The sequence below is a fragment of the Protopterus annectens genome, chromosome 6.part0, assembly GCF_019279795.1.
Source record: "Protopterus annectens isolate FY-2018-M chromosome 6.part0, PAN1.0, whole genome shotgun sequence".
In the NCBI taxonomy this organism is placed as follows: domain Eukaryota; kingdom Metazoa; phylum Chordata; order Ceratodontiformes; family Protopteridae; genus Protopterus; species Protopterus annectens.
In genome coordinates, this window is record NC_056737.1 from 1,169,434,101 (window position 1) to 1,169,459,154 (window position 25,054).

Here is a 25,054-nt window from a genome sequence, read left to right on the forward strand (position 1 = left end):
GGATATCTAGGGTATGTAGGCAATACTCTTCTCTGTTTTGAATGATTGGGAAAGAAAACTGGCAATTCAATGGCTTGATTAATGGACATTTCAGAGATCACTTTAGGCAGCAATGACGGATTAGTTCTCAGAGACACTATCTCTATGAAAAATCAAGTATGGACTCTTGATACATGAAGCTCAGAAATACATCTGGCAGAAGTAATGGCGACCAAAAACAAGGTTTTGCATGACAAATACTTGAGGTTGCAAGAAGAGGCTGGTTCGAAAGGTGACACTGTCAGAGCTTGTAGAACTAATGATAAATCCCATGGTTGAATAGGTTCTCTAAAAGGTGGCTTCAGATGATTCACACTTTTTTTGAAGGTCTTGCACAATTTATGGGACATAAGAGAGGAATCTTGGCTACCCTCATGAAAATTAGAAATTGCAGCCAAATGAACTCTAATGGTAGAGTCCGATAAACCCGATTGAAAAAGGTCGGCCAGATAGTCTAGTATTATTGACACTGGTGCTGAAAAGGGGTCTACTTGTTCATCTTTCAGCCAACAGGTAAATCTTTTCCACTTGCTCAGATAAGTAATTCTAGTGGAAGACTTACGAGAAGCAATGAGAATATCACGTACTGGTAAAGAAAGATCATTCTGCCTGGCAATCAAGGGAATTGGAGGAGCCAAGCCGTGAGCTTCAGGCTGTTCATGTTGGGATGAATCAGGTTCTGTGGATGTGAGATCAACTCCGGGGTTGGATGGAGAATCCATGGTCGATCTAGTAGGTGAGGCCAAAGGAAGGGGAACCAAATCTGTCAAGGCCAATATGGTGCTATGAGGATCACCTTGCTCTTCAACCGACGGGCTTTCTTCAGAAACTGGGGAATGAGGGGGAAAGGGTGGAAATGCGTAAAGAAGACCCAAGGGCCAATCGTGAACTACAGCGTCGCTGGGTGACTGTCCCAGAGGGGGAATCAGGGCGAAGTAGTTGCTGCATTTGTAGTTGGTCGGGGACGCAAAGAGGTCACAGCAAGGATGGCCCCAGCGGTGGAAGATCTCCACCGCTATCAAGGGATTCAGGGACCACTCATGAGGTTGAAGAATGCACCTGCTGAGTCTGTCTGCTATCACACTGGAACTCCCAGGAATGCTATCAAGGGATTCAGGGACCACTCATGAGGTTGAATAATGCACCTGCTGAGTCTGTCTGCTATCACGTTGGAATTCCCAGGAATGTGCGTTGCTAGAAGAAAACGGTTGGTAGCCATCGCCCATTGCCATATCCTCATGGCCTCTCGACAAAGGGGGTAAGATTTGGTTTCACCTTGCTTGTGATGTACCAGACCACTGCCATGTTGTCTGATTGAATCGTAATTGTCCCAGACAGCAGCAGGGGATGGAATGCTTGCAACGCCAGAAGCACTGCCCTCAGCTCTAGAACATTTATATGCAGATGGGCCTCCAGATCGGACCAAGTGCCTTGGACTGTCTGTCCCTGACATAGCCCCCTCACCCCATCAGGGAGGTGTCCATGGTCACTGTGGCCTTGGGTTGCTGGGGGGAGAAGGGGCGAGACCATTGTGAGAGACTGTGTGTCATCCACCAATTTAGATCCTGTTTGCACCTGTGGGTTACTTGAATCATGGCTGAAAGAGGATGCTGAAAGGGATACCAGTGGGTGAGCAGTAGCCATTGTAGAAGCCTCATGTGAAACCTGGCCAGGGGAACAATGGTGATGGAGGCTGCCATGGAACCCAACAGCTGTAGAACCGAGTGAGCAATGGATTTTTCTGTTGAAAGGATTGGAATTAGTTGTTGCTTTATCCTTAGAATTCTGTGCTCTGGAACAGCAGCTCTGCAGTTTTTTGTGTCCAAGATAACCCCTATGAATTCTGTCGACTGAGATGGGGTGAGATTGGATTTTTGCCAGTTTATGGTTATGCCTAGCCTTTGAGCAGCGAGGAGAGAGTATGCCAGGGCTTTTTCCAGTAGATGTCTGGTGGGGGCGGAAATGAGCCAATCTAGGTATGGAAACACCTGGAATCCTTGAATTCGCACGTGAGCTGTGACAACTGCCATACACTTTGTGAACACTCTGGGGGTTGTAGAGAGTCCGAAGGCAGTACTCTGAACTGGTAGTGACTGGCTCCCGCATGGAAGTGCAGAAATCTTCTTGACGGCCTGTCCAACTTTATGTGGTAGTACGCATCTTGAAGATCTATAGAGCACATCCAATAGTCTTTTTCCAAAAGTGGGAGGATAGACTGTATTGTGATCATCCGGAATTTTTGTACTCTCATAAACATGTTCAATACACTGAGATCCAAAATAGGTCTCCAGTCCCCAGTTTTCTTTGGCACCAAAAAATAGTCTTGAGTAGAATCCGGATCCTATCTGGTCTGGAGGGACTATTTGGATGACTCTCTTTCTTAGCAGCTTTTCTATCTCTAGTGTTACTTCTTCCCTTTGACTGGGTGCAACATCTGGAAGATTTTCTGAAGGGACGGGATTAAGATCAAAGGGAATATGATAACCTCTGGTTATAATCCTTTGTACCCAAGAATCAGTGGTGATGGTTAGCCAGGCAGAAGGGTACAAGGAGAAACATACCCCAACCACCTCCAGAGGAAAGGAGTTGGGCCGCTCTTCAGGAGCGCTGGTAGGATTGACCAGGGAAAGAATCCCTGGAACCCTGGTTACGCCAACCCCCTCGGCCCTGAAAGGAGTGTATTCCCTGTGAGTTTCCCCCTTTGCCTCTGGGGGAGAACTCGGCCTGTGTGTCATGGAAAGGACCCTGAGAAGATTTCTTGAACCATATCTCCCCACTCTTTTGGTTTCAGGAGAAAGCATGTTGAGGGGAAGAATAATGGACACCTATGGCAGAAAGGGTCTTACCATCCTGTTCACATCTGGCCAGTGTGCTTTTAACTTTGGGCCCAAACAATGAGGAGGCCTCAACGGGGGCATTAAAAAAGGAAGACTTAAAGGGTTCTGGGAAGTTGCACAAGCACATCCAGGCATGTCGTCTCAAGACCGCAGCTGAACCTGCTGCTCTAGCTGCTCCTTCTGATGCGTGAGATATCAGTTGCATAGAGGAGTTAGATATAGATTCAATGGTGGCCAGCTGAGAGGCCACTTTGTCACAAACCTCATCAGACACGGCACCAGCCAAAGTTTCAGAGAGCTCAGAAATCAGATCCCTTTGAAGCATGGTAAAATGTGCCATATAATTCAGGGACCTGATAGCAAAGGTGCGCTTCCCTATCCTGTCCAGGGTCCGGGACTCTTTGATAGGCGGATGGACATTCTGGCTTTCTTCTTCTGCCAGATCCTTTTTTGTTGCGGCCGCCACCACCAAAGCTTCCACAGGGAGACCTTTGGACCACTGGGGATCCGAAGCAGGAGGGGACAAGATCTTATCTGGCCTCCGGGGAATAGCTTTGACGGTATCAGGAGCCTTCCAAGCACGCTGCATGATGAGCCGGACAAGTTAATCGGCAGGTGGAGTAACCCAGGAGGTACGGGGCCAGGCGCGAAAGGCCTGCAGGAACACAGATTACTCAGAGGTCGGATTAGGAGACTGCCAGTCACCTCTCTGTTTCAGGATTTCGAGGATATCACCAAAGGATATCTCAGAGGGTGACCGAGGGGATCCTTCCCCTTCATCGAAATCTGTGTCTTTGGTGAAGGACTCCTCTGTGGAGTCCATGTGCTTCCTCTTACATGAACTGTTCCAGTGGACCTCCTCAACAGAAGAAGCTGGAGAAGACAGCGTAAACGGGGATTCCTGAGGGAATGTGTTCTGGGGCCCTTGCACCCGGTCTCCATTAGGTGCGACTTGTGAAACCAGTGTACCAGAGGAGGGCGGAGATATAGACAGTCCGGTATCGGCGACAGCAGCAGCAGCGAAAGCCTTCTCCATCAGTTGGAAGGCTGGTCCACCCAAAGAGGAGTGCATGTCTAGGACAGGGGTCACCCCTCCCCTAAGTGGCTCAGCCTGCCGACCCAGAGTCCCTGGATGGCTGTGGAGCAGCAGACTATGCATGTCACAACTGACATCCTGGGTCATAGTAAAACTTTCCTGCCATGAAGGCAACTGCGGTTCCTTAGTGAGATCCATAAAGGGGACCGCACAAGGGGAAGACTGTGCTATATCCATGGACTTCAAAGGCAATGAAGGAGGAGAATAAGAAGGGGTCTTTGGAGATGGGTGATCACCTCCCAAGGAAGGATAGTTCCTGAGGGGTGGGATAGTTCCTGAGGGGTGGGATACCTCTGGCCAAGAGTACCTGGTCCACAAGATGCAACACATCATGTTCGGAGAGGCTTCCAGTGGACCTCATGGAGACTGAGGGAGAAACAGGCCTGTCCACAGAAGAGGCAGACTCGGTGCCTATCTCATCTGTCCGCACCGAGGACAATAGTGCCGAGAGAGACCAGACTACTGTTGTCTGCACTGAAGAAGTCATCGGTGCCGAGGTCATGGTCAGCACCAACACAGGGATCGGTGCTGAAGTGGTGGTTGTCGGTGCCAAGGCTGGAGCCTACAAAACTGGAGTCAACAAAAAAGTCGACGGTTCTGAGGAAGAACTCGGAGCCGATGCGGTCAAGGTCTGAGCCGACTGAATGTTTGGTGCTGATACAGTGGTAATAGTCTGAACTGAGGAGCCCCTCGGTGCTGATATACAGAAGGCTGCAGGAGAAGACGGAGCCGAAATCAGTAATGGAGCCAAAGGTCTTGGTGCCGAAGGTCTAGGCACCAAAAGCACTGGAGCTGACTGAGTGAGCTCTGGAGCCGAAACTTTAGCCTTTTTTAGCTTTTGGTTGGTGGGAGTCCCCAGCCGGGTACGAAGGCAAAGATTTAGCCTTGTAGGAACATTCAAGGTTTCCTTATGGGCTCTAGGAGGGGTTGAGGCCTCTGACCCAGAAATAGTGTTTGAAAAGGGAGATTTAAGAAGTCCCTTCAGTAACAGCTTGTTTTTCCTTTCCAACAAGGTTCTATTAGAAAAATTCTCCCAAATAGTACAGGGAGGGTCAACAGACAAATGGAAAGCTCCCAAACAATAAACACACAAAGAGTGCGCATCAGAAGTAGGTAGTTTGTATCCACAATCAGAACACTGCTTAAACCCCGAACTACCTTTCTTATCTGCCATGACTGCAAATTAATTAACAGAAAAGGTACCAGCAATGGTACAAGAGAGTATCCGAAGGTATGAGAGAAAATAGGAAAAGGATTACCAACGATGGTAAAGAGAGAATACCTCGCGGTAAAAGTAGTAAAGAAAGAAGCAGAAAAACCTGAAGAAATTATGTACACTAAATGCGATAGGGTAAGAGACAATAAAATATAAACTTTTCTGACAGAAAAGTAATCTGTAAAACTATTAAACAACAAATGTCTGTACTTAGCTCAAGAGAAGTAGCTTGACACGACCAAATGGCAACGTGGCAAATGAAATCTGAGGTAACAGGGAGAGGGGGATTGTGTGTAAGAGTTTAGCTCGAGAGTTTGAAGCTGACACAAGCTTGGAAAATGGCCAGCTTGGTTCCGAGGTTGGAACCAATACCCCTGCATAAGGAATGAACGAGGATTAACAATATCAGATCTGAAAATACTTTATTATCTGAGCTCAGCAGGTGAAGAGATACACAGTAAGGATCTGTCTTCCAAGAAATCCTGTTCTGTGTCACTACCAAGTGACTGGTCCATCACACCCATATACAAGCAGTGGGTGAAGCTCTGAGCTTTGACTGGGTGTCAGAGGAAGAGTAGCCAGGCATCACTATCCATAATCCAGTCAGGCAGTGTGCTTGTTGAACATCCAAGGAACAGAAAGGTTGTTACGTGTTTTAGTCGACTCATGCAGAAGCCAAGCAGCAACTCTCAGTAAAACAGGTAAGTAGTAAAAAAGTACCCTTTTTCCTGATAAAGCACAGTAAAAAGCTCTTTACACTTACCCCAGTCCTCAAAAGAAAAAAAAAAGTTTCACCACAGAAAAAGTAGTTTTGACTGGCTGTTATATCTTTAACAGGATATAACTCATACAGCTTAGCCTCCTGCAGCTGTGATCACATGATGAAAATCCAGAGGAAGTTAATTTAATTACTTGTGAATTGTGGGAACAGCCAACAACTAATATATTCAGTTAAGAGTTAAAGACATTTTAATTACATGTCCAAATACAATATATACTGCTTTTTGCCTAGTAAAAGTTATTTCTTCATCTTCCTCTCTTATTAAGTCCTTGTCAGCTTTTGTTTTACTGTTGGTCTGAAAAGTGAAGAACCATCAAATGGGACATTAGTAAAGGATACTTTAAAAGTTGTCTGCAAAATCACACAAGTGAAGCCAAGCTTAGCATCAAAGCTTTAAACAAGTGTCTGTTGTACTTACTGCTCCATCGGTGCATTATGGTGCAGATGCATGGAGAGGTTTGCAATGTTCAGCATGGTATTCATAGCAGTCTCCTGCTGTTTAGAAGAGTCCTGATTCATGGGCTGACCCAAAGTATCTACAGTTTGCTTGGCTAGGTCCCTTTGGAATCTGTTCATGTGGGTGAAACAGTTTAATGCTCTCAGTGAAAAAGTGCCTGAGCCATAAAAACATTTTCCCATTCTGTTGACCAAGACTCACTATGTGGTCAATAGACAGATGGAGATGTCTCTTCAACAACCATCAAACCATCCAGAGGAGAACTGCTCATCTGTAGGGGACATAAAACTTTATCCGGTCTCCTTGTAATGTTTATACCATGCCCTCCTGGTGACAAGTCAATATTACAGTCCAAAGGAGGAAGCCCACAGAAGTAGAAGGGGCAGAATCATATGCTTCAAAGAATAATTCCTCATCCTGAGAGGGCAGGTCAGATGACCAAGATCTCCTCGGTTTCATTAATACTAAGACTCTGGCACATGTGCATCTTCAGGAGGGGACAAGGAGAACCCTCTCTAATCCAAGTCAGACTCAGATGTAACTAGCACCAAAGGGGGGGGGTCCATGTATTTCCTTTTACACACTGTCTTTCTGGGAACTTCCAACTGTGACTGGTCGGGAATTGAGAAAGAGTCACATCACACTTACCGTGAATCTCCGAAGGATACACCCCTGCTTTGTCCCAGGGAACCATAATGAAAGAGATGAAGGATTGGCATCTCTAGGCAATACCAGTACCACTGGATAGCCTTGTAGGGGAGGAGGCAATTATTGGCTCTATAACCTCAAAGGCAGATCCAAAATCTATCTGCACTGAGGGCTCAGCCCTCATAACAGATTTCTCCTCTGCCAAAGGCCAAAGTGGGTGGTGCCAAAGAAGGAAGCCCTCACACTAAAGTTCAGGGGGGCCTTGAGGGTGAGATCAGTACCCGAGGCCCAGACATTGAGGACGCTGATACTGAGAATGGTTCCAAATGAGTTGTCTCTGCAGATGATGCCAAGGACTCGAGTCCAAGACCCACTCTAAGTAGAAGTAGTAGAGTAAGTTGGACGGGAAAACATCAGTATAGGAACCAAGAGGAGTGATGGTGCCAAAGTGATAGGATCTAGATGAATAACCAGCTCCAAATTCATGACTGCAGAAACTTGAACAAGGGAAGGAGTTAAAAAAGAGGTGAAGCAGATCAACACAATCAATATGTGGTACTGCAGGAGGACAGAATGATGCTCAGTTCCATCTGCACTTTCAGGAAGACCCTCATCCTCACTTCCCAGTCAGCTTTACATGCACTTCAAAGTGAGCATGATGACTTCATGGAAGAGATTGATGGTGGCCTGCAAAAGAGGAAACATTGCAATTCTTTCTCAGATCACATTCTACTAATAGATTTAGCAAGAGAAAGCCATGTCTGACCCAGAGCTGCTAGATATGCTACACCTAAAGAAATCCCAGTCCCTCCATGCCACTCACTGCAGGGATCTTAACCTCATTACCACAATTAACAGAACATGCTGGATGGACAGGTTCCTATCCCAGAGACTTTACATACTCTGGAACAAACTTCCCATTCATGTCAGGCAGAGCACTTCACTGACCCTGCTTCAGAGAAACCTTGACGAGTGGGTGGGCAATAGGAAGTTCACCCCGGGGATCACTTCAGTGGCCTTGCTTGACAGGGGCACTGGGAACTAACTTTGGGCGGCATGATGCTAGTGAATCTTCTTGAATTAGGCTTATATAGGCTCCAGGGTCGTTAGCCTAGTACACACCTATGAACCTATGACCACAAATGTTTCCCAAACAGGAGATTTTTGCCTTGATGACAAAGAAGAGGAAAATCCCCTCCTTGGCATCTTGTTTCCTGCTTTTCTTATCCTTGTCTTTATCTTTCTTATGCATCTTTTCTGGTATCAGCAAAGAAGCACAAAGCCACTACAGCTAGAACACTCAATATTTACACAGCAAAAAAGCAGGACCAAAGCCCCTACAACTAGAGCACTCAATATTTAGACAAAAAAGAAGCAGGACCAAAGCCCCTACAACTAGAGCACTCAATATTTACACAGCAAAGAAGCAGGGACCAATGCCCCTACAACTAGAGCACTCAATATTTAGACAGCAAAGAAGCAGGGACCAATGCCCCTACAACTAGAGCACTCAATATTTAGACAGCAAAGAAGCAGGACCAAAGCCCCTACAACTAGAGCACTCAATATTTAGACAAAAAAAGAAGCAGGACCAAAGCCCCTACAACTAGAGCACTCAATATTTACACAGCAAAGAAGCAGGACCAAAGCCCCTACAACAAGAGCACTCAATATTTAGACAGCAAAAAAGCAGGGACCAATGCCCCTACAACTAGAGCACTCAATATTTAGACAGCAAAGAAGCAGGATCAAAGCCCCTACAACAAGAGCACTCAATATTTAGACAGCATAAAAGCAGGGACCAATGCCCCTACAACTAGAGCACTCAATATTTAGACAAAAAAGAAGCAGGACCAAAGCCCCTACAACTAGAGCACTCAATATTTAGACAAAAAAGAAGCAGGACCAAAGCCCCTACAACTAGAGCACTCAATATTTAGACAAAAAAGAAGCAGGACCAAAGCCCCTACAACTAGAGCACTCAATATTTAGACAAAAAAGAAGCAGGACCAAAGCCCCTACAACTAGAGCACTCAATATTTAGACAGCAAAGAAGCAGGACCAAAGCCCCTACAACTAGAGCACTCAATATTTACACAGCAAAGAAGCAGGGACCAATGCCCCTACAACTAGAGCACTCAATATTTAGACAGCAAAGAAGCAGGGACCAATGCCCCTACAACTAGAGCACTCAATATTTAGACAGCAAAGAAGCAGGGACCAATGCCCCTACAACTAGAGCACTCAATATTTAGACAGCAAAGAAGCAGGACCAAAGCCCCTACAACTAGAGCACTCAATATTTAGACAAAAAAGAAGCAGGACCAAATCCCCTACAACTAGAGCACTCAATATTTACACAGCAAAGAAGCAGGGACCAATGCCCCTACAACTAGAGCACTCAATATTTAGACAGCAAAGAAGCAGGACCAAAGCCCCTACAACTACAGCACTTAATACTTAGACAGTAAAGAAGCAGGACCAAAGTCCCTACAACTACATCACTTAATACTTAGACAGCAAAGAAGCAGGACAAAAGCCCCTACAACTAGAGCACTCAATATTTAGACAGTAAAGAAGCAGGACCAAAGTCCCTACAACTAGAGCACTCAATATTTACACAGCAAAGAAGTAGGACCAAAGCCCCTTCAACTAGAGCACTCAATACTTAGACAGCAAAGAAGCAGGACCAAAGCCCCTACAACTAGAGCACTCAATACTTAGACAGCAAAGAAGCAGGACCAAAGCCCCTACAACTAGAGCACTCAATACTTAGACAGCAAAGAAGTAGGACCAAAGCCCCTACAACTAGAGCACTCAATACTTAGACAGCAAAGAAGTAGGACCAAAGCCCCTACAACTAGAGCACTCAATACTTAGACAGCAAAGAAGCAGGACCAAAGCCCCTACAACTAGAGCACTCAATACTTAGACAGCAAAGAAGTAGGACCAAAGCCCCTTCAACTAGAGCACTCAATACTTAGACAGCAAAGAAGCAGGACCAAAGCCCCTACAACTAGAGCACTCAATACTTAGACAGCAAAGAAGTAGGACCAAAGCCCCTACAACTAGAGCACTCAATATTTAGACAGCAAAGAAGCAGGGACCAATGCCCCTACAACTAGAGCACTCAATATTTACACAGCAAAGAAGCAGGACCAAAGCCCCTACAACTAGAGCACTCAATATTTACACAGCAAAGAAGCAGGGACCAATGCCCCTACAACTAGAGCACTCAATATTTAGACAGCAAAGAAGCAGGACCAAAGCCCTTACAACTAGAGCACTCAATATTTAGACAGCAAAGAAGCAGGACCAAAGCACCTACAACTACAGCACTCAATACTTAGACAGCAAAGAAGCAGGACCAAAGCCCCTACAACTAGAGCACTCAATATTTAGACAGCAAAGAAGCAGGACCAAAGCCCCTACAACTAGAGCACTCAATATTTACACAGCAAAGAAGCAGGGACCAATGCTCCTACAACTAGAGCACTCAATATTTAGACAGCAAAGAAGCAGGACCAAAGCCCCTACAACTAGAGCACTCAATATTTACACAGCAAAGAAGCAGGACCAAAGCCCCTACAACTAGAGCACTCAATATTTAGACAGCAAAGAAGCAGGACCAAAGCCCCTACAACTAGAGCACTCAATATTTACACAGCAAAGAAGCAGGGACCAATGCCCCTACAACTAGAGCACTCAATATTTAGACAGCAAAGAAGCAGGGACCAATGCCCCTACAACTAGAGCACTCAATATTTAGACAGCAAAGAAGCAGGGACCAATGCCCCTACAACTAGAGCACTCAATATTTAGACAGCAAAGAAGCAGGACCAAAGCCCCTACAACTAGAGCACTCAATATTTAGACAACAAAGAAGCAGGACCAAAGCCCCTACAACTAGAGCACTCAATATTTACACAGCAAAGAAGCAGGGACCAATGCCCCTACAACTAGAGCACTCAATATTTAGACAGCAAAGAAGCAGGACCAAAGCCCCTACAACTACAGCACTTAATACTTAGACAGTAAAGAAGCAGGACCAAAGCCCCTACAACTACAGCACTCAATATTTAGACAGCAAAGACGCAGGACCAAAGCCCCTACAACTAGAGCACTCAATATTTAGACAGCAAAGAAGCAGGACCAAAGTCCCTACAGCTAGAGCACTCAATATTTAGACAGCAAAGAAGCAGGTCCAAAGCCCCTACAACTACATCACTTAATACTTAGACAGCAAAGAAGCAGGACCAAAGCCCCTACAACAAGAGCACTCAATATTTAGACAGCAAAGAAGCAGGACCAAAGCCCCTACAACTAGAGCACTCAATATTTAGACAGCAAAGAAGCAGGACCAAAGCCCCTACAACTACAGCACTTAATACTTAGACAGCAAAGAAGCAGGACAAAAGCCCCTACCACTACAGCACTCAATACTTAGACAGCAAAGAAGCAGGACCAAAGCCCCTTCAACTACAGCACTCAATATTTAGACAGCAAAGAAGCAGGACCAAAGCCCCTACAACTAGAGCACTCAATATTTAGACAGCAAAGAAGCAGGACCAAAGCCCCTACAACTAGAGCACTCAATATTTAGACAGCAAAGAAGCAGGACCAAAGCCCCTACAACTACAGCACTCAATACTTAGACAGCAAAGAAGCAGGACCAAAGCCCCTACAACTACAGCACTCAATACTTAGACAGTAAAGAAGCAGGACCAAAGCCCCTACAACTACAGCACTCAATACTTAGACAGTAAAGAAGCAGGACCAAAGCACCTACAACTACAGCACTCAATACTTAGACAGCAAAGAAGCAGGGACCAAAGCCCCTTCAACTAGAGCACTCAATATTTAGATGCTTTGGGCCTAAGAAAACTCTGCACCTGTCGTATGTCTTAAGATGGAAGCTTGTGTTCACACTTAAATACTTTTTGAACGTTTTAACTATCTTAATATAATACAAGAAATACAACAAAAAATAAATAACAGTACTGATAACATCAAGTAAACACCTTATTGAAACAGTACACCAATGTCTGTTATGTAAATATTTTAGACAGTGCTATAACACACTAAAAAAAATCAGTGCAAGACAGCCGCTTTAGTGCCAAGAAGCTGAGGCACTAAAACTTACCAACTGCGGAGGAAATATAAGACTTAAAACTAGTAACTATATGATTGAAAAGCCACTGTTATACAAATGATTCTAGAAACTATTAAAATAATTATTAATCACTTAGCTGATGCTATGATCGAGATCCTTTCACTATGGTAGCAAATGAGATCTGAGGGGGGAGGCTCACAGGGAATTATAGGAAAGTTTCAAGGAGCGTGAGACAATAGAGCACTAACAAATGGCCAGAATGGTTCAGATGAGAGGCTCACAATGCAATCATTGGATAAGTTGGACTGATGAAGTAGGACCCAGCAGTTCCACTCAAATAAAACCCATAATTCATGGAACAAACTCAGCAAGTCTCCAACGACACCATTATACTCTCTCCCACCATTTAGGGATACCCATCATACAAGTTTACTCCTATAAATATCTTCTAATAAATCCTGACCCTCTGTACCCTTCTATTTTCGAGAAGCTAACATTACTAACACATTTTTAATCCAGTTCATACTTTTATTTCACTTGACTAACATCCTCAGACTACGTACTGAGTCATTGTCACTGGTTGCACTCCACTACATATCTTTCTCTGTTATACCTCTCTTCAACTACTCTTTTAATAAAAACCTTCTCTTTCATCTCTATTAATTTTCTTATACAAATCATAACTTATACCACCCAATCCTGGTGCTGATTTATTACCTTCTTGTATCCACTTCTCTATTTCTTTTATTGTTCCAACACTTTCTAAAACATTCTTTATTTTTATAAATAATTTTTTCACTTTCCATTCTTCTTCCCTATCCATTTCTGCGTTTTCATATATTTTCTCCACCAAACTGTGTACCACCTCCATAATATCTTCTTGGTTGTATTTTATTTCATCTTTACCATCCAAGACAGTATCCATCCTTCCTTCTCTCATTTGTACTTCTTTTCCTAATATACCTTTGACTTTCACTTCTAGTGAGACCTCTGTGCCACATACGCCAGGTGGATTATATACCCCCTGACTGCTTCCAAGTGTCTGTGTTCATCACAACTTGTCATGTGGCCACACTCGCTGAATTCCTCCAGCTGTAATCATATTTAGTATCGAATACATAAAAATATGATGCTGATATTATCTGCAGTATCTGGACTGATTACCATAGAATAAGAACTATAACATTTTTAGTACTATACATTTACATTGGACACTCTGTTTAAAAGATCAGAAATTTAAACTATATAACAGTAAAAAAAAAAAAAAAAAAAAAGAAAAGGTACCTTTGCCAGCGCCCAGCTCTGACTGTAGGCATAAAATGGTTTTCTTCTGTTCCAAGCTTTCATCCTGTAGGAGTTTCAAGCAATGTTCATACTCTCTGATCTATAGAAAAAGCAAGTGACTTTTCTTTACATATAATCCATACATGGACATAACCATATACAGTCCTGTTTACTGCAGAACACAGGAAATTCTTATCTTGCTGCTATACTGACTGTTGAAAATTACATTTTTAGCACACCTTTAAAATAAACTCATACACAGGCTTAACTGCGCGAAAAAGTACAGTTGCGTACACTTGTCATAAATTTAGATGTCCGAGTGTATTCACTGTTGCAGTCATTACATCTGGGTTATCTGCCTGCAGGTAGTCCTTAGCCGGCCTGAATACCAGAGTCTTCAGATTTGTGCGTCGGCTGCTGTCACTTCTTCCATGACGTCAGGTCGTCAGGGGTATAAAACATGCAGCCGACGCCATTACAACAGTTTTTCTTGCCCCAGATGTCAGGTGCCCCCATAACGGAAAGCAATTGTATGTTAGGTTACACCTCCAACAAAAAGCAAATACACCAGAAAGCTGAAATACACTAAACAAGAAGAAAAGTATAGCCAAGAGAAGTCAGGGGGCTGGAGGGAGGGTAACCAGGACTGCAACAGTGAATACACTCGAACATCTACATTTACGGTAAGTATATATGATTGTACTATGTTCTTCGTGTTTCACTGTTGCAGTCATTACATTTGGGTTGATTCCCAAAGCTAAGGAAGGGAGGAGGAAGTTAGAGAACATTAGGAGCAGCTATTAAGCCCTGCAAGACTGCTGTGGCAAAACCAGCTCTGAATTTAGAAAAAATAGGCATGTGGTAATGCTTGGTGAAGGTATGTACAGAGCTCCAGGTAGCAGCTTCTAGGATGTCCCTGGTAGGGACACCTCTGAGAATGGCTGTAGAGGTAGATGCTGCCCTGGTGGAATGTGATCTTATCCCCTGTGGGGTAGGTTTTCCATGGTGCTTATAGCAGAAATGAATGCAATGGGCTATCCACTTAGAAATGGTTTGCTTTGAAATGGCCTTTTCATCTGCCCCTGCAGCAAAACCAACTAGCAGCTGTTCAGATTTTCTAAGAGGCTTAGTCCTGTCCAAATAAAATCTAAGTTGCCTGTGCAGCCTGTGCACATCCAAAGAGTTCAGTATTCCTTCTCCTTTGTTTTGTGGACTTGGGGAAAAAATAGGCAAATGAATGGACTGATTAAGGGCCACACTAGACACCACCTTGGGCATAAAGGAAGGATTGGTCCTGAGGGACACCCTGTCTACATGGAAGATGATGAAGGGCTCCACTGCCATGAGGGCCTGTAATTCAGACACTCTTCTTGCTGAAGTGATGGCTAGAAGGAAGGCTGTTTTCCAAGAAAGGAATTTCAACTCTACAGTTGCAGCTGGCTCAAAAGGAGGTACAGTGAGCTTTTTCAATACAAAGTTAAGCTCCCAGGCCGGAGCAGGGGCTCTCCTGGGTGGTCTTAAATTTTTGGCCCTCTGTGGAATTACTTTAGCAGGGGTTGAGAGAAGTGGAGTGGTTCAGTATTATAATGAGCTGAAATGGCAGAGGCATGAATTTTAATTGACGAGAAAGAAAGGCCCTTGTGGAACATCTCTGTTAAGTACTGAAGAATATGCGGTAAGCTGGGCACCTTTGTGCCCATCCCCTGAGTCTGGCTCCAGGAAGAGTATCCTTTCCACTTTTCAGCATAGGATTTTCTAGTACTAGGTCTCCTTGCCTCCAGAATGACATCTAGCACCTGCTTACTGAGGGATGTTACTGGAGAGCTCAAGGAATTAGCCAGGCTGAAAGGTTCAGGGTTTGACGTTGAGGGTGCAGAACCTGGCCCTCCTGCTGGGACAGCAGGGAAAGGGTCTGAGGTAGGTGCCATGGTTCCAGCAGTGACATACTGTGCAAGAGGGGGTACCAGTGTTGGCGTGGCCAGTCTGGTACAATCAGTATTGTTCTTGGTTTGTCCTGTTTGATCTTTAGCAGAACTTTCAAGAGGAGAGGCGGGGGGGGGGGCATAAACTGAGAGGCTTTCCCAGGGGAAGGACAGGGCATCCACTTTCCAAGCTTGACTGTGGGGAGTCCTTGTGCAGAATTTGTCCAATTGGTAGTTCTGAGGGGAGGCAAACAAGTCTATCTCTGGATTCCCCCATTTGTTTCTCAAAAGGTTGAATATCTTTGGTTCCAGTTTCCACTCGTGTGGGTCCATGATATTTCTTCTTAGGTCATCTGCCAGTGAATTTAGCTTGCCTGGCAGGAATTGAGCTTGTAGGTGCACTTGGTAGCTCAAGGCTGTGTTCCACAGAGCCATGGCTAGTCTGCAGAGAGGGTACGAGTGGGTTCCCCCCTGCTAGTTTATGTACCACATAACAGTGGTGCTGTCTGTCTTTACCAATAATTGTCCTGGAAGAATGTGGTCCTTGAAGGCTGTCAGGGAATTCTGTACAGCTAACATTTCTTTTTGACTGATAAGCAGGTTCATCTGATTCGGGTTCCATTTGCCCTGAATGCACTGCCTGCCAAGTGAGCCCCCCATGCCTAGTCTGATGCATCTGTTGTTAGGGTTTGGGCGGCAGGGGGTAGAGTGAATGGGAGCACCTTGTTGTGGTCGCAGGCCTCTGCCCACCAAAGGAACTCTTTATGCAAGGAATGCTAGGAATCATTGATTCCAGGTCCTGAGAATGTTGACACCATAGGCTTTTTAGATACCATTTTAGTTTCCTCATATGCAGTCTTGCATATGGAATTAGTAGAATGCAAGAGGCCATGAACCCCAGGGCTTGCAGGATTTTCCTTGCAGATAGCTGGGTCTTTGTAGCAAGTAGTTTGAAGCAGTCTGTCAAATAAACTTGTTTCTCTGGTGTGAGGTAAGCCATCTGGGAAGTTGTATTCAAGCGTGCTCCCAGGAATACAATTTGTTGGCAGGGTACTAGATGAGATTTCTTTTCATTTATGGTGTACCCCAGTAAGGTTGGAAGTTTCTTTACAAATGCCAGATGTTTTAGTAGCATGTCCTGGCTTTCTGCCTGAATTAGACAATTGTCCAGGTATGGGTATATCTGAATATTTCTTTGCCTGCGAAATGCAATGACTGGAGCTAGACACTTTGTGAATACCCTGGGTGCAGTGGATAAGCCAAAGGGAAGTGCAGAGGTATTTCCTGCAAGATTCCCTTATTGGAATGTGCAGGTAAGCTTCAGTCTAAGGTTGTCAACCAGGCATCTTTGCCTAGCATAGGAAGCAGCTGTTGAAGTGTTAGCATTTTGAATTCTGGGATTACCAAAAAGGTGTTTAGAATAGAGAGGTCCAGGATAGGGCGCCAGAAGCTGTCTTTTCTGGGTACCAGGGAAAGTCTAGATTAAAAACCTTGTCCCCTTTCTTCTGCTGGGGCAGGCTGAATAACCCTGAAACTTAGAAGAGAGAGAACCTGCTGTTGAGCCTCTGCCCACTGATTTGGGGGTAGGTCTGGCCAACCGTTTGGGGTTGGTAAGGTGTAGACGTGGAATCTGTATCCTTGGAAAACTATATTTAAAACCCATTTGTCCTGTGTAATCTGTTCCCAGTTTTTTGCATGCAGGGCAATCTTTCCCCCTAAGGGAGCAGGCATTTGAGCAGGGCTTGGAAGGTTTAAGGTTAAGTCATTGTGACATTTTTCCATAGGGAGGTGTCTTACTACTTCCAGCTTTGGAAGTGGGAGCCCCCCACTGCTTAGGCCTGTGAGTACCTTGAGACTGTAGCTGTTCCTGGGTTTGGACTGAGAAGGCCTGGAAGAGACAGGAAAGGACCAATTCTTAGAAGGCCAATGCCTGCTAAATCTAGGAGGTTGTACTTGCAGGAAATCTTTAATAGTTTGCATAGATTTAGCTTTTTCCTCCATCTTTTTAAGGACTTCTTCTGCTTTGTTGCCAAACAGGCGGTCTTGGTTTAGGGGAGCATCCAGTAATTTAGCTTTAACATGATCTGGCAAATTTTGCTCCTTAAGCCAAGCATGCCTTCTAAGTACAGACCCAGTGACAGCAGCCCTGCAAGATGCTTCTAAAGAGTCAAAACCACATTGCAAGGTATGTTTACCAACTTGTTCAGCAGAATGCATTAAATCCTGTAATTCTTTATTTTCAGCACAGTCAGGAATCAACATCATGTTCTGTGTTAAGTAGTCCCATAATATGCTGCTGATACTTTAACATATGAAACTGGCAGTTTAAGGCCCTAATGGCCAAAGTAGCAGAAGTGTATACCTTCTTACCCCTTCTGTCCAAGGCCCTGGAATTTCTATCAGAGGGGGTAGGGTTTTTGGCAGTAGTAGCCTTAATGCCTTTAGGTCCTTGGGAAATGGGTTCTGGGTCTGCAGTAGGATTCTTGAAGAGGAACTTGTGAGAGTCAGGTACTCTGTAATACCTGTCAGGCTTCCTGGGAGCTGGAGGTAAAGTGTCTGGCGCCAGGCTAGATTCCAAGAAGGCATCATCTACAGTGTCCAGGACAGGAGGGATAGCTAAAGGCTTGTGTTGAGGGAGGAGTAAGAATTCCCTAAGCCTCTTTTTGGAATCAGAGTAATCCTGGCTTTCTCAATGGAAATGCTCCCTAAGAGTGTGCAAGGTTTCACCAAAAGAAAAATCTTCTGGAGTGGAAGCAGAGGGAATGGACTCCTCTGCTTCAGAATCCTCACTGGTAGAGAAGGGAAAATCCTGTTAATCAGAAGAAACAGAAATTTTATAATCCTGATTAGAAGAATCAGAAGGAAAATCAGTTCTGGGTCTCAGAAGGTGAAGGTTGGCTTCCGCTAATTAAAGTAATAAGGTCTTCAGCCATTCTTATCAATTGTTTTTTAGGCATATGGGCCTGATCATGCGGTTTGGACGGCGGTTTTATAGGCGTGGGTCGAGTTTTAGGCCTTGAAGAAGAAGATGGCGTCAGTTTGAAATGCAATTCAGTAGGCCTGAATACACCCTCAGCAGCCAGTGCCTGTACAGCGGCTCTGGACCCATCCAAGGTACAGACATCCACAGGTTCCATAGTCGAAGAAGCATCTCGTGGCATACCGGACTCCGAATGGGTCTCAGTAGAGGCCTGTGAATCTGAAGCCGTGGGTATCAGGGGCTGCGAAAGCACCTCACTGAGTACCGGTGAACTGGTGACTAGCTTAACAGAAGCGTCGGCGGCAGCTTTGGACCTATGCGGTCTGTCTCTGTCTTTATCTTTACATTTTTTCAGAATGTCGGTAGTCGGATGGGTTACGTAAGCGATTTCTGGACAGTAAATCCGAGTACCAAAATAATTTGCTGCAAAAAGAAACCGACGACGAATAGTCCAGGGGTTGAATAAGGCACAAAACCGACAGTGAGGGACGTCGTGGTCTGGGCTTAAGCAAGGAATGCAGTACGAATGAAAATCTTTATGAGGTATTTGCTTTCCACAGATAATACAATTGTTAACTTTTACTGACATTGGTTAAGAGCAAGAAAAAGGATCCCCAATGGGGTACTTAGCTTTTTTGAAGACTTCGGTTCTGAAACCTGAAAACGAAAATTTCAGGAGTCGGCCGACCAGCACTTGCGAACTGCTTCTGCTTCGGGCACCACGCAGCAAGAAAGACTGATGTAATGGCGTCGTCTGCATGTTTTATACCCCTGACGACCAGATGTCATGGAAGAAGAGACAGCATCTGACGCAGGAATCCAAGACTTTGATATTCAGGCCGGCTGAGGGCTACCTGCAGGCAGATAACCCAAATGTAATGACTGCAACGGTGAAACACGAAGAACATCTGTCTGGTCTCCATTGAACTGCCTTGTAACATCACCTCCTCTGCGAGCAATGTGTGGACCCCTAAATGGAAATCCTGAGGCACATTTGGCCAGATTACTAAGAAATCAGCAGAAGCCAGGGTTTACCTCCACAGCAGTAGCTTGCTCATGTAGTGCCCGACTCGATTCCCTGATCTGGCAGCCCTTAACTCAAGTTTGAGGAGCGAAAAAAAAAGTAATTTCCTTTCTTTAAACTGTAGCAAACTGCTCTCTACAAATTTAACAAGGGACTCTATGCAGTTACTGAAGAACATGCATTGCTGGCATTCATTTCTAAATGCCAGCACTGCACCAAACCACACACGGAGGGCTGGAAGACTTGAGTGGTGATCTTTGCCAAGGCATACCTGGACTTTGTTTTGATGAACCTTTTGTACATCCTTAAAACAAACAGCATCAGAACTACTAGAGTAAAAGACCTAAATTTTGCTTGCATCACAAACAGGACATGTTAGAAAGACAGATATGTTTCTCAAAGGATCACCATTCTCTGGAAAAGGCTTCTCATCCATTTGAAGCACAGTTCCTCCCAAATTCCACATTCGGAGGGCTGGAAGGCTTCTCATCCATTTGAAGCACAGTTCCTCCCTAAGGATTCCCATTCTGATGAAAAGGCTTCTCATCCATTTGAAGCACAGTTCAGAACTACTAAGGATTCCCATTCTCTGGAAAAACAGGCTTCTCATCCATTTGAAGCACAGATATGTTTCTCAAAGGATTCCCATTCTCTGGAAAAGGCTTCTCATCCATTTGAAGCACAGTTCCTCCCTAAGGATTCCCATTCTCTGGAAAAGGCTTCTCATCCATTTGAAGCAGAGTTCCTCCCTAACCCTATTTAAGCACAGCTTGGTCCAATGGATGGGTAACTGGAAATTCACCATTGGTCTGGTACCTATGTCTCTGATATATGTATATGTATACAGCCATAAACCTATGAACAAATAGTAGCCAGTAGCTGAAAGTGCTTAACTTGAAAACAAATTGCCAATATATGACAGCTTTTAATTAAAAACAGTAACCATCACTTGACAGCATTTAACTTACAAATATAAGCCATCATATGACAGCATTTAAATTATAAACAGTTGCCATCAGCTGATAACATTTAACATGCAAATACTAGCCATAATATAACAGTAGTTAACTGACAAATACTAGCCACCACCAGTCAACATTTAACTTTTAACTTACAAATACTACTCAGCACATGACAGCACTTAACTTACAAACAGTAACCATTATCCAGCAGCATTTAAGCTGTAAGCAGTAGCCATCGTAGGAGTGCATTTAATTACTGGCAGTAGCCGGAACCTGACAGCAGCAGCCACCACATAACGTATACAAATCAATCGATCAACAGCACTTTCATTAAATGCTAAATGATCAAACACAAACCAATGAAACAACTTTTGTAGATTCTTGGAGATAACTTTGTTGCAGGGGCATCCCCCCCAACACCCCTAGTCCAATGAATGTAAATATACCTACTCCAAAATTAAACAGCAGTGGAGAAAAAAAGAAAACTCCACTGTTGAGATGAAAGTTGTTTCTCTGGTTTACATTTGATCACTCATCATTCAACAAATGTGTCATCGATCATATGACCAGCACCCAACCTGACATTTATCTTACAAATAGTAGTCGTGACATGACAGCAAAAAGTAGCCAGCATCAAAATGCATATCTAAGTGTTGAACGGTACTCCTCTTGCCTTCTCTTAAAACTAGCAATTGATACCTTGATAATCCTGCTAATTATTACACTTGCTATATTACGATACTAACATTAGGGTTCACACAAAATATTTGTATGTGGTGAATTATAAACAAGAAAAATGAAAAAAAAAGGCTTACAAACAAGCACTGCAGAACAGGCTACGTTCATAGCCGCAACTAACGAAGCATGGGTTTAGAGTACAAACATGAAGCTGAAGTATCAGGAAACACTGGACCCATAAAGAATGGTACGAAGGCATATTTTAAATTCACAAAAAAACTTCAATACACGTCTCCATCCTTTTATCTGCAGACAGGCACACATTGGCACAGTAACTAACTTCTGCTGAGCTACTTGAGTTGCTTTTCATGCCGGCACAACCAAGGTGATGAACAAAATGTCTAATGAGCAGCAATACATCTTCTGTAAACAGGAATCACGGCGGCCTACTAAGAAATTATCTGATTCCCACACAGAACTAGGAAATGGGGCTACTACTATCCCCACAACGGGTCTATATTATTTTGTCGAATGGCCATTCAGCCGCTTGTCTGACCTACTTAAAATTCACTGCTCGATAAAGAGTGGCTTCACTAAATAGGTGTTTGACAAATGGCTATTCATTGAATAGCCATTTGATGAAAAAATAGACCCCCCCCCACAACTTATAACACTGCTCCTGGACACCACTCCAAATTTATTTTAAAAGGGGGCATACAACCATAATGTGAAAAGATCTCAATCTCTGTTTTTGCATATCCAACTTTAGCCCACCAGACCACAGCAACATGTATAGAGAAAAATGCTTTAATAGGATTTGTATAACAAACACATTATCACTTCTGCTTACTCAGGTTACTGCTTCAATACACCCACCTTTCACAATTTAAACAACCCCTAACCACATGACCATTTCATCCTTTATAAAAAACCATAATATCTTATTATTCAAACTGCATTATATATCACTGTTCAGACATGAAAATATGTTTGTTATAAAAATGCTATCGTGATTGTCCTTTTTTTAGCACAGAGGTATAGCAAAATACATTGCAAAATTGCCATCAGGCCATCGGGAGAGAAGGTAAGCCCGGAAAGTAGTGATATATTTGGATACCATGTCCTATTTCCTAAGAGATCATGGAAAGCTCAGAATATGTAAGCACCGATACTGCACTATTAGACATTTTGCAGGAAGACTTAATGAAATTGCAGATGCTTAAAAAATATTAGAATTTAAATATTTACCAATACTAGTGAAGCCAAATAAACTGTGGTCATCGGGTATTAAATGGTCTTGTCAGCTTGCTTTACTAATATCCCAACATAGTGTACAGCACACAGACAGGCATGATGGTGAGGATGCTGGAGCTTAAAATTCTGCACAAAACTGAAAGGTAGTAGTCCTTCAGGAGTCAAGAAGAGTCCAGTGACTGTGACTTTATTTTTTTTTAAGTCTCTAAATGTAGGCTACGTTGTACAAGTTGGAATGCTGGAGATAGAAGTAACTGGGTCAAAGTCTTAACTCTGTAGCTTTTACCCTACTGGACTTTAAGAATCAAGTTTAGATGCTGTTGGTACTCAAGAATCTTAACAGTTGCAACCCTATTTTTACATTTTCATGCCCCCCAACCCTATTTTCACATTTTCAAGCCTCCCCCCAACATACAATAGCCCACATAATCTTAAACAGCATGGTCTAGTCACTGTAGGAGGGGAACATTGCACCACATCATACATCACTGTTTAAACACATTGTTGAAAACAATGACTTGCAAATAAGACTTGTGAGGGTGATGGGCCTATAACTGCTGGGGTCTGTGGTGGAGCCACCTTTGTGGAGTGGTATCAGTATTACTGTGTGACAAACTCCAGTGGTAAAGCCAGTGGCTAAACGCAGGTTAAATAGTTTAAGCAGTGGTTCTGTCAGAGCTTGTTTAATAACGTTTAGTAAAACCGGTAACAATAATCATACAGAATATTATATCCATAAAGTAGTAGAAGGTATTCTAAGAACTAAGCCAACGTGGGAATTGAGAAAGGAGATTCTGCCAATAGGGATTACTGCAATTACGGATATAGACAATAAGCAAGAGGGGGCTGGAATTTACTGGAGAAAACTGGCAAAGGAATCAAGGTATTGGGAGTAAATAACTAGAGAGGGAAAAATGACAGAATAGGAAGATGCCAAGAATTTACTCAGACTGCAGGTTACAGATTGTCTTCCCTATCAAGGACTGATATCAGAGTATAGGCAAAGGGAAAGAAATAGGGGGCCCTAAACAAAAGGCCGGCAGTGGTAGAGTTTTCATTAGAATCTAGAACAGAAGCTGCCATTAAAAAACAGAAAAGATAGCAGAACATATAAAATATTGCATGATAACTAAGACTCAATTGGAAGAGGCTAGAAAGAATTGGGAAGAGAGATTGGATAAGCAATTCACAAATAAACAATAGGAGGATATGTGTATTTCTCACAAATCAAATATGCAACAAAATCTAGAATATTTAAGATTTTTGCTTGGAAATGTTTACATTGATATTTTATACCACAAGTAGACTCCAGAGAATTTTTCCTCCTGTACATAGTGAGTGTTGGATGTGTGACGGGGAAAAAGAGGTAATTGGGAACACATTTTCTGGGAGTGCAATGACTTGGCAGACTAAGTATTCCCTGCGGGATGCACACTGTCAGAGATACCGGGTGGGCAGATTGGTGTGGCGAGGGAGATGATTTTTCTGAGCTATGATACAAAATTGGAATTGCCTAGACTTGGTAACGCCTTACTGTCTCTAATTAAGATTGTTGCCAAAAAGCAATTACTAGAAAATGAAAATCTAAACTATCTATGTTAGAAGTAGTGAATATAGTAACAGGGATAAAACAACTGGAGTTAAGATCTTTAGAAACAGGTAAGAGTAAACTACATAGGAAAAAAATGGAAATTGTGGGAATAATACATACGGGGAGGAATGAGGTTTAAAAGAAGGCAGAACTTAAATGACCTATGTAATGTTTGACTGAAAAATGATTTGAGTGGATTATAAGTGAAATATAATGTCTGCAACTGGGAGTATGTCGGTATGGTTTGCGATGTATAATCCTTGCAACTAGGATTGTGTTGGTGTGTTTTGTTTTCATTTATATAAATGTATGATTGCTTATGTCGTAAGTGATGGTTTAATAAAGATGTTGCTTGTTTAAAAAAAGGGCAGAAACTGAATAATTTATGTAATACTGCTTAGGGTACATGGTATATATCAATATATGAGAAGCATTATGTTTGTTAATTTTAGCTTAATACAGTCGCCTCACAGTAAGACGCTGTCCGGTTCGATTCTCAGCTAGAGCGTCTTCTGCGTGGAGACATGCGTGAATGGACATACCTTTGTTGAAGGTTGTGCATCAGGGCTGGTAACTCGGCATGTAAAAATCAACTACCAATCATTAGCGGACCGGAGTTCTGCTGTGGCGAACCCTAACCGGGAAAAGCCGAAGGACACAACAACAACAACAACCGCCTGATTACTTTTACATGAATGTAAACGTGCCTATGCAACAAGTGATAATTCAATAAAGGTATTAAAAAAAGATTTTGGTTAACTTTATGATGCTGTTCTTGACATAAGAGTGTTTTGATCTGCTGTTTACACTGAAGATTTTTTTTTATTCTGGAGTTTATTTATGTTGGTGGGCCATCTAACTGGTTTGCTTTTAAATTTAGTCTTTTATTTAAATATGGCTGGGACTACCAGTTCTACATATTTATGCAATAGGGCACAGAACTCCTTTGCAAAGCTAAATTTTAGGGAAATTCCTGAAGTGATGCTAATGTAAGTAAATTTAGAAACTTCTTTTTTTTTAGAATTTGATGAGATTAGTACATTTGACATCTTCAAATTCTGAGATATTGGTTTCAGAGAGTTTGAAGATGAAGGTCAGAACTTTCAGATCCAACTTTACCAAGGAAGCAAGGACATAGGAATAGTTCACAAAAAAACTGTCTCTATAAGGAC

At 43.3% G+C, this 25,054-nt stretch overlaps 1 protein-coding gene across 6 annotated transcripts in view; it reads right to left on the bottom strand.

Annotated features, from left to right (window-relative positions):
- The window catches only part of TANK (TRAF family member associated NFKB activator), a 1,995,915-nt gene that overhangs the window by 1,044,655 nt on the left and 926,206 nt on the right, over positions 1-25,054 (bottom strand). For all 6 annotated transcript variants that reach the window (XM_044074789.1, XM_044074784.1, XM_044074787.1 and 3 more), the window contains one exon: positions 13,472-13,571. In XM_044074789.1, coding sequence (XP_043930724.1) covers positions 13,472-13,571 — 100 coding nt within the window. The remainder of the gene's footprint in view (positions 1-13,471; positions 13,572-25,054) is intronic.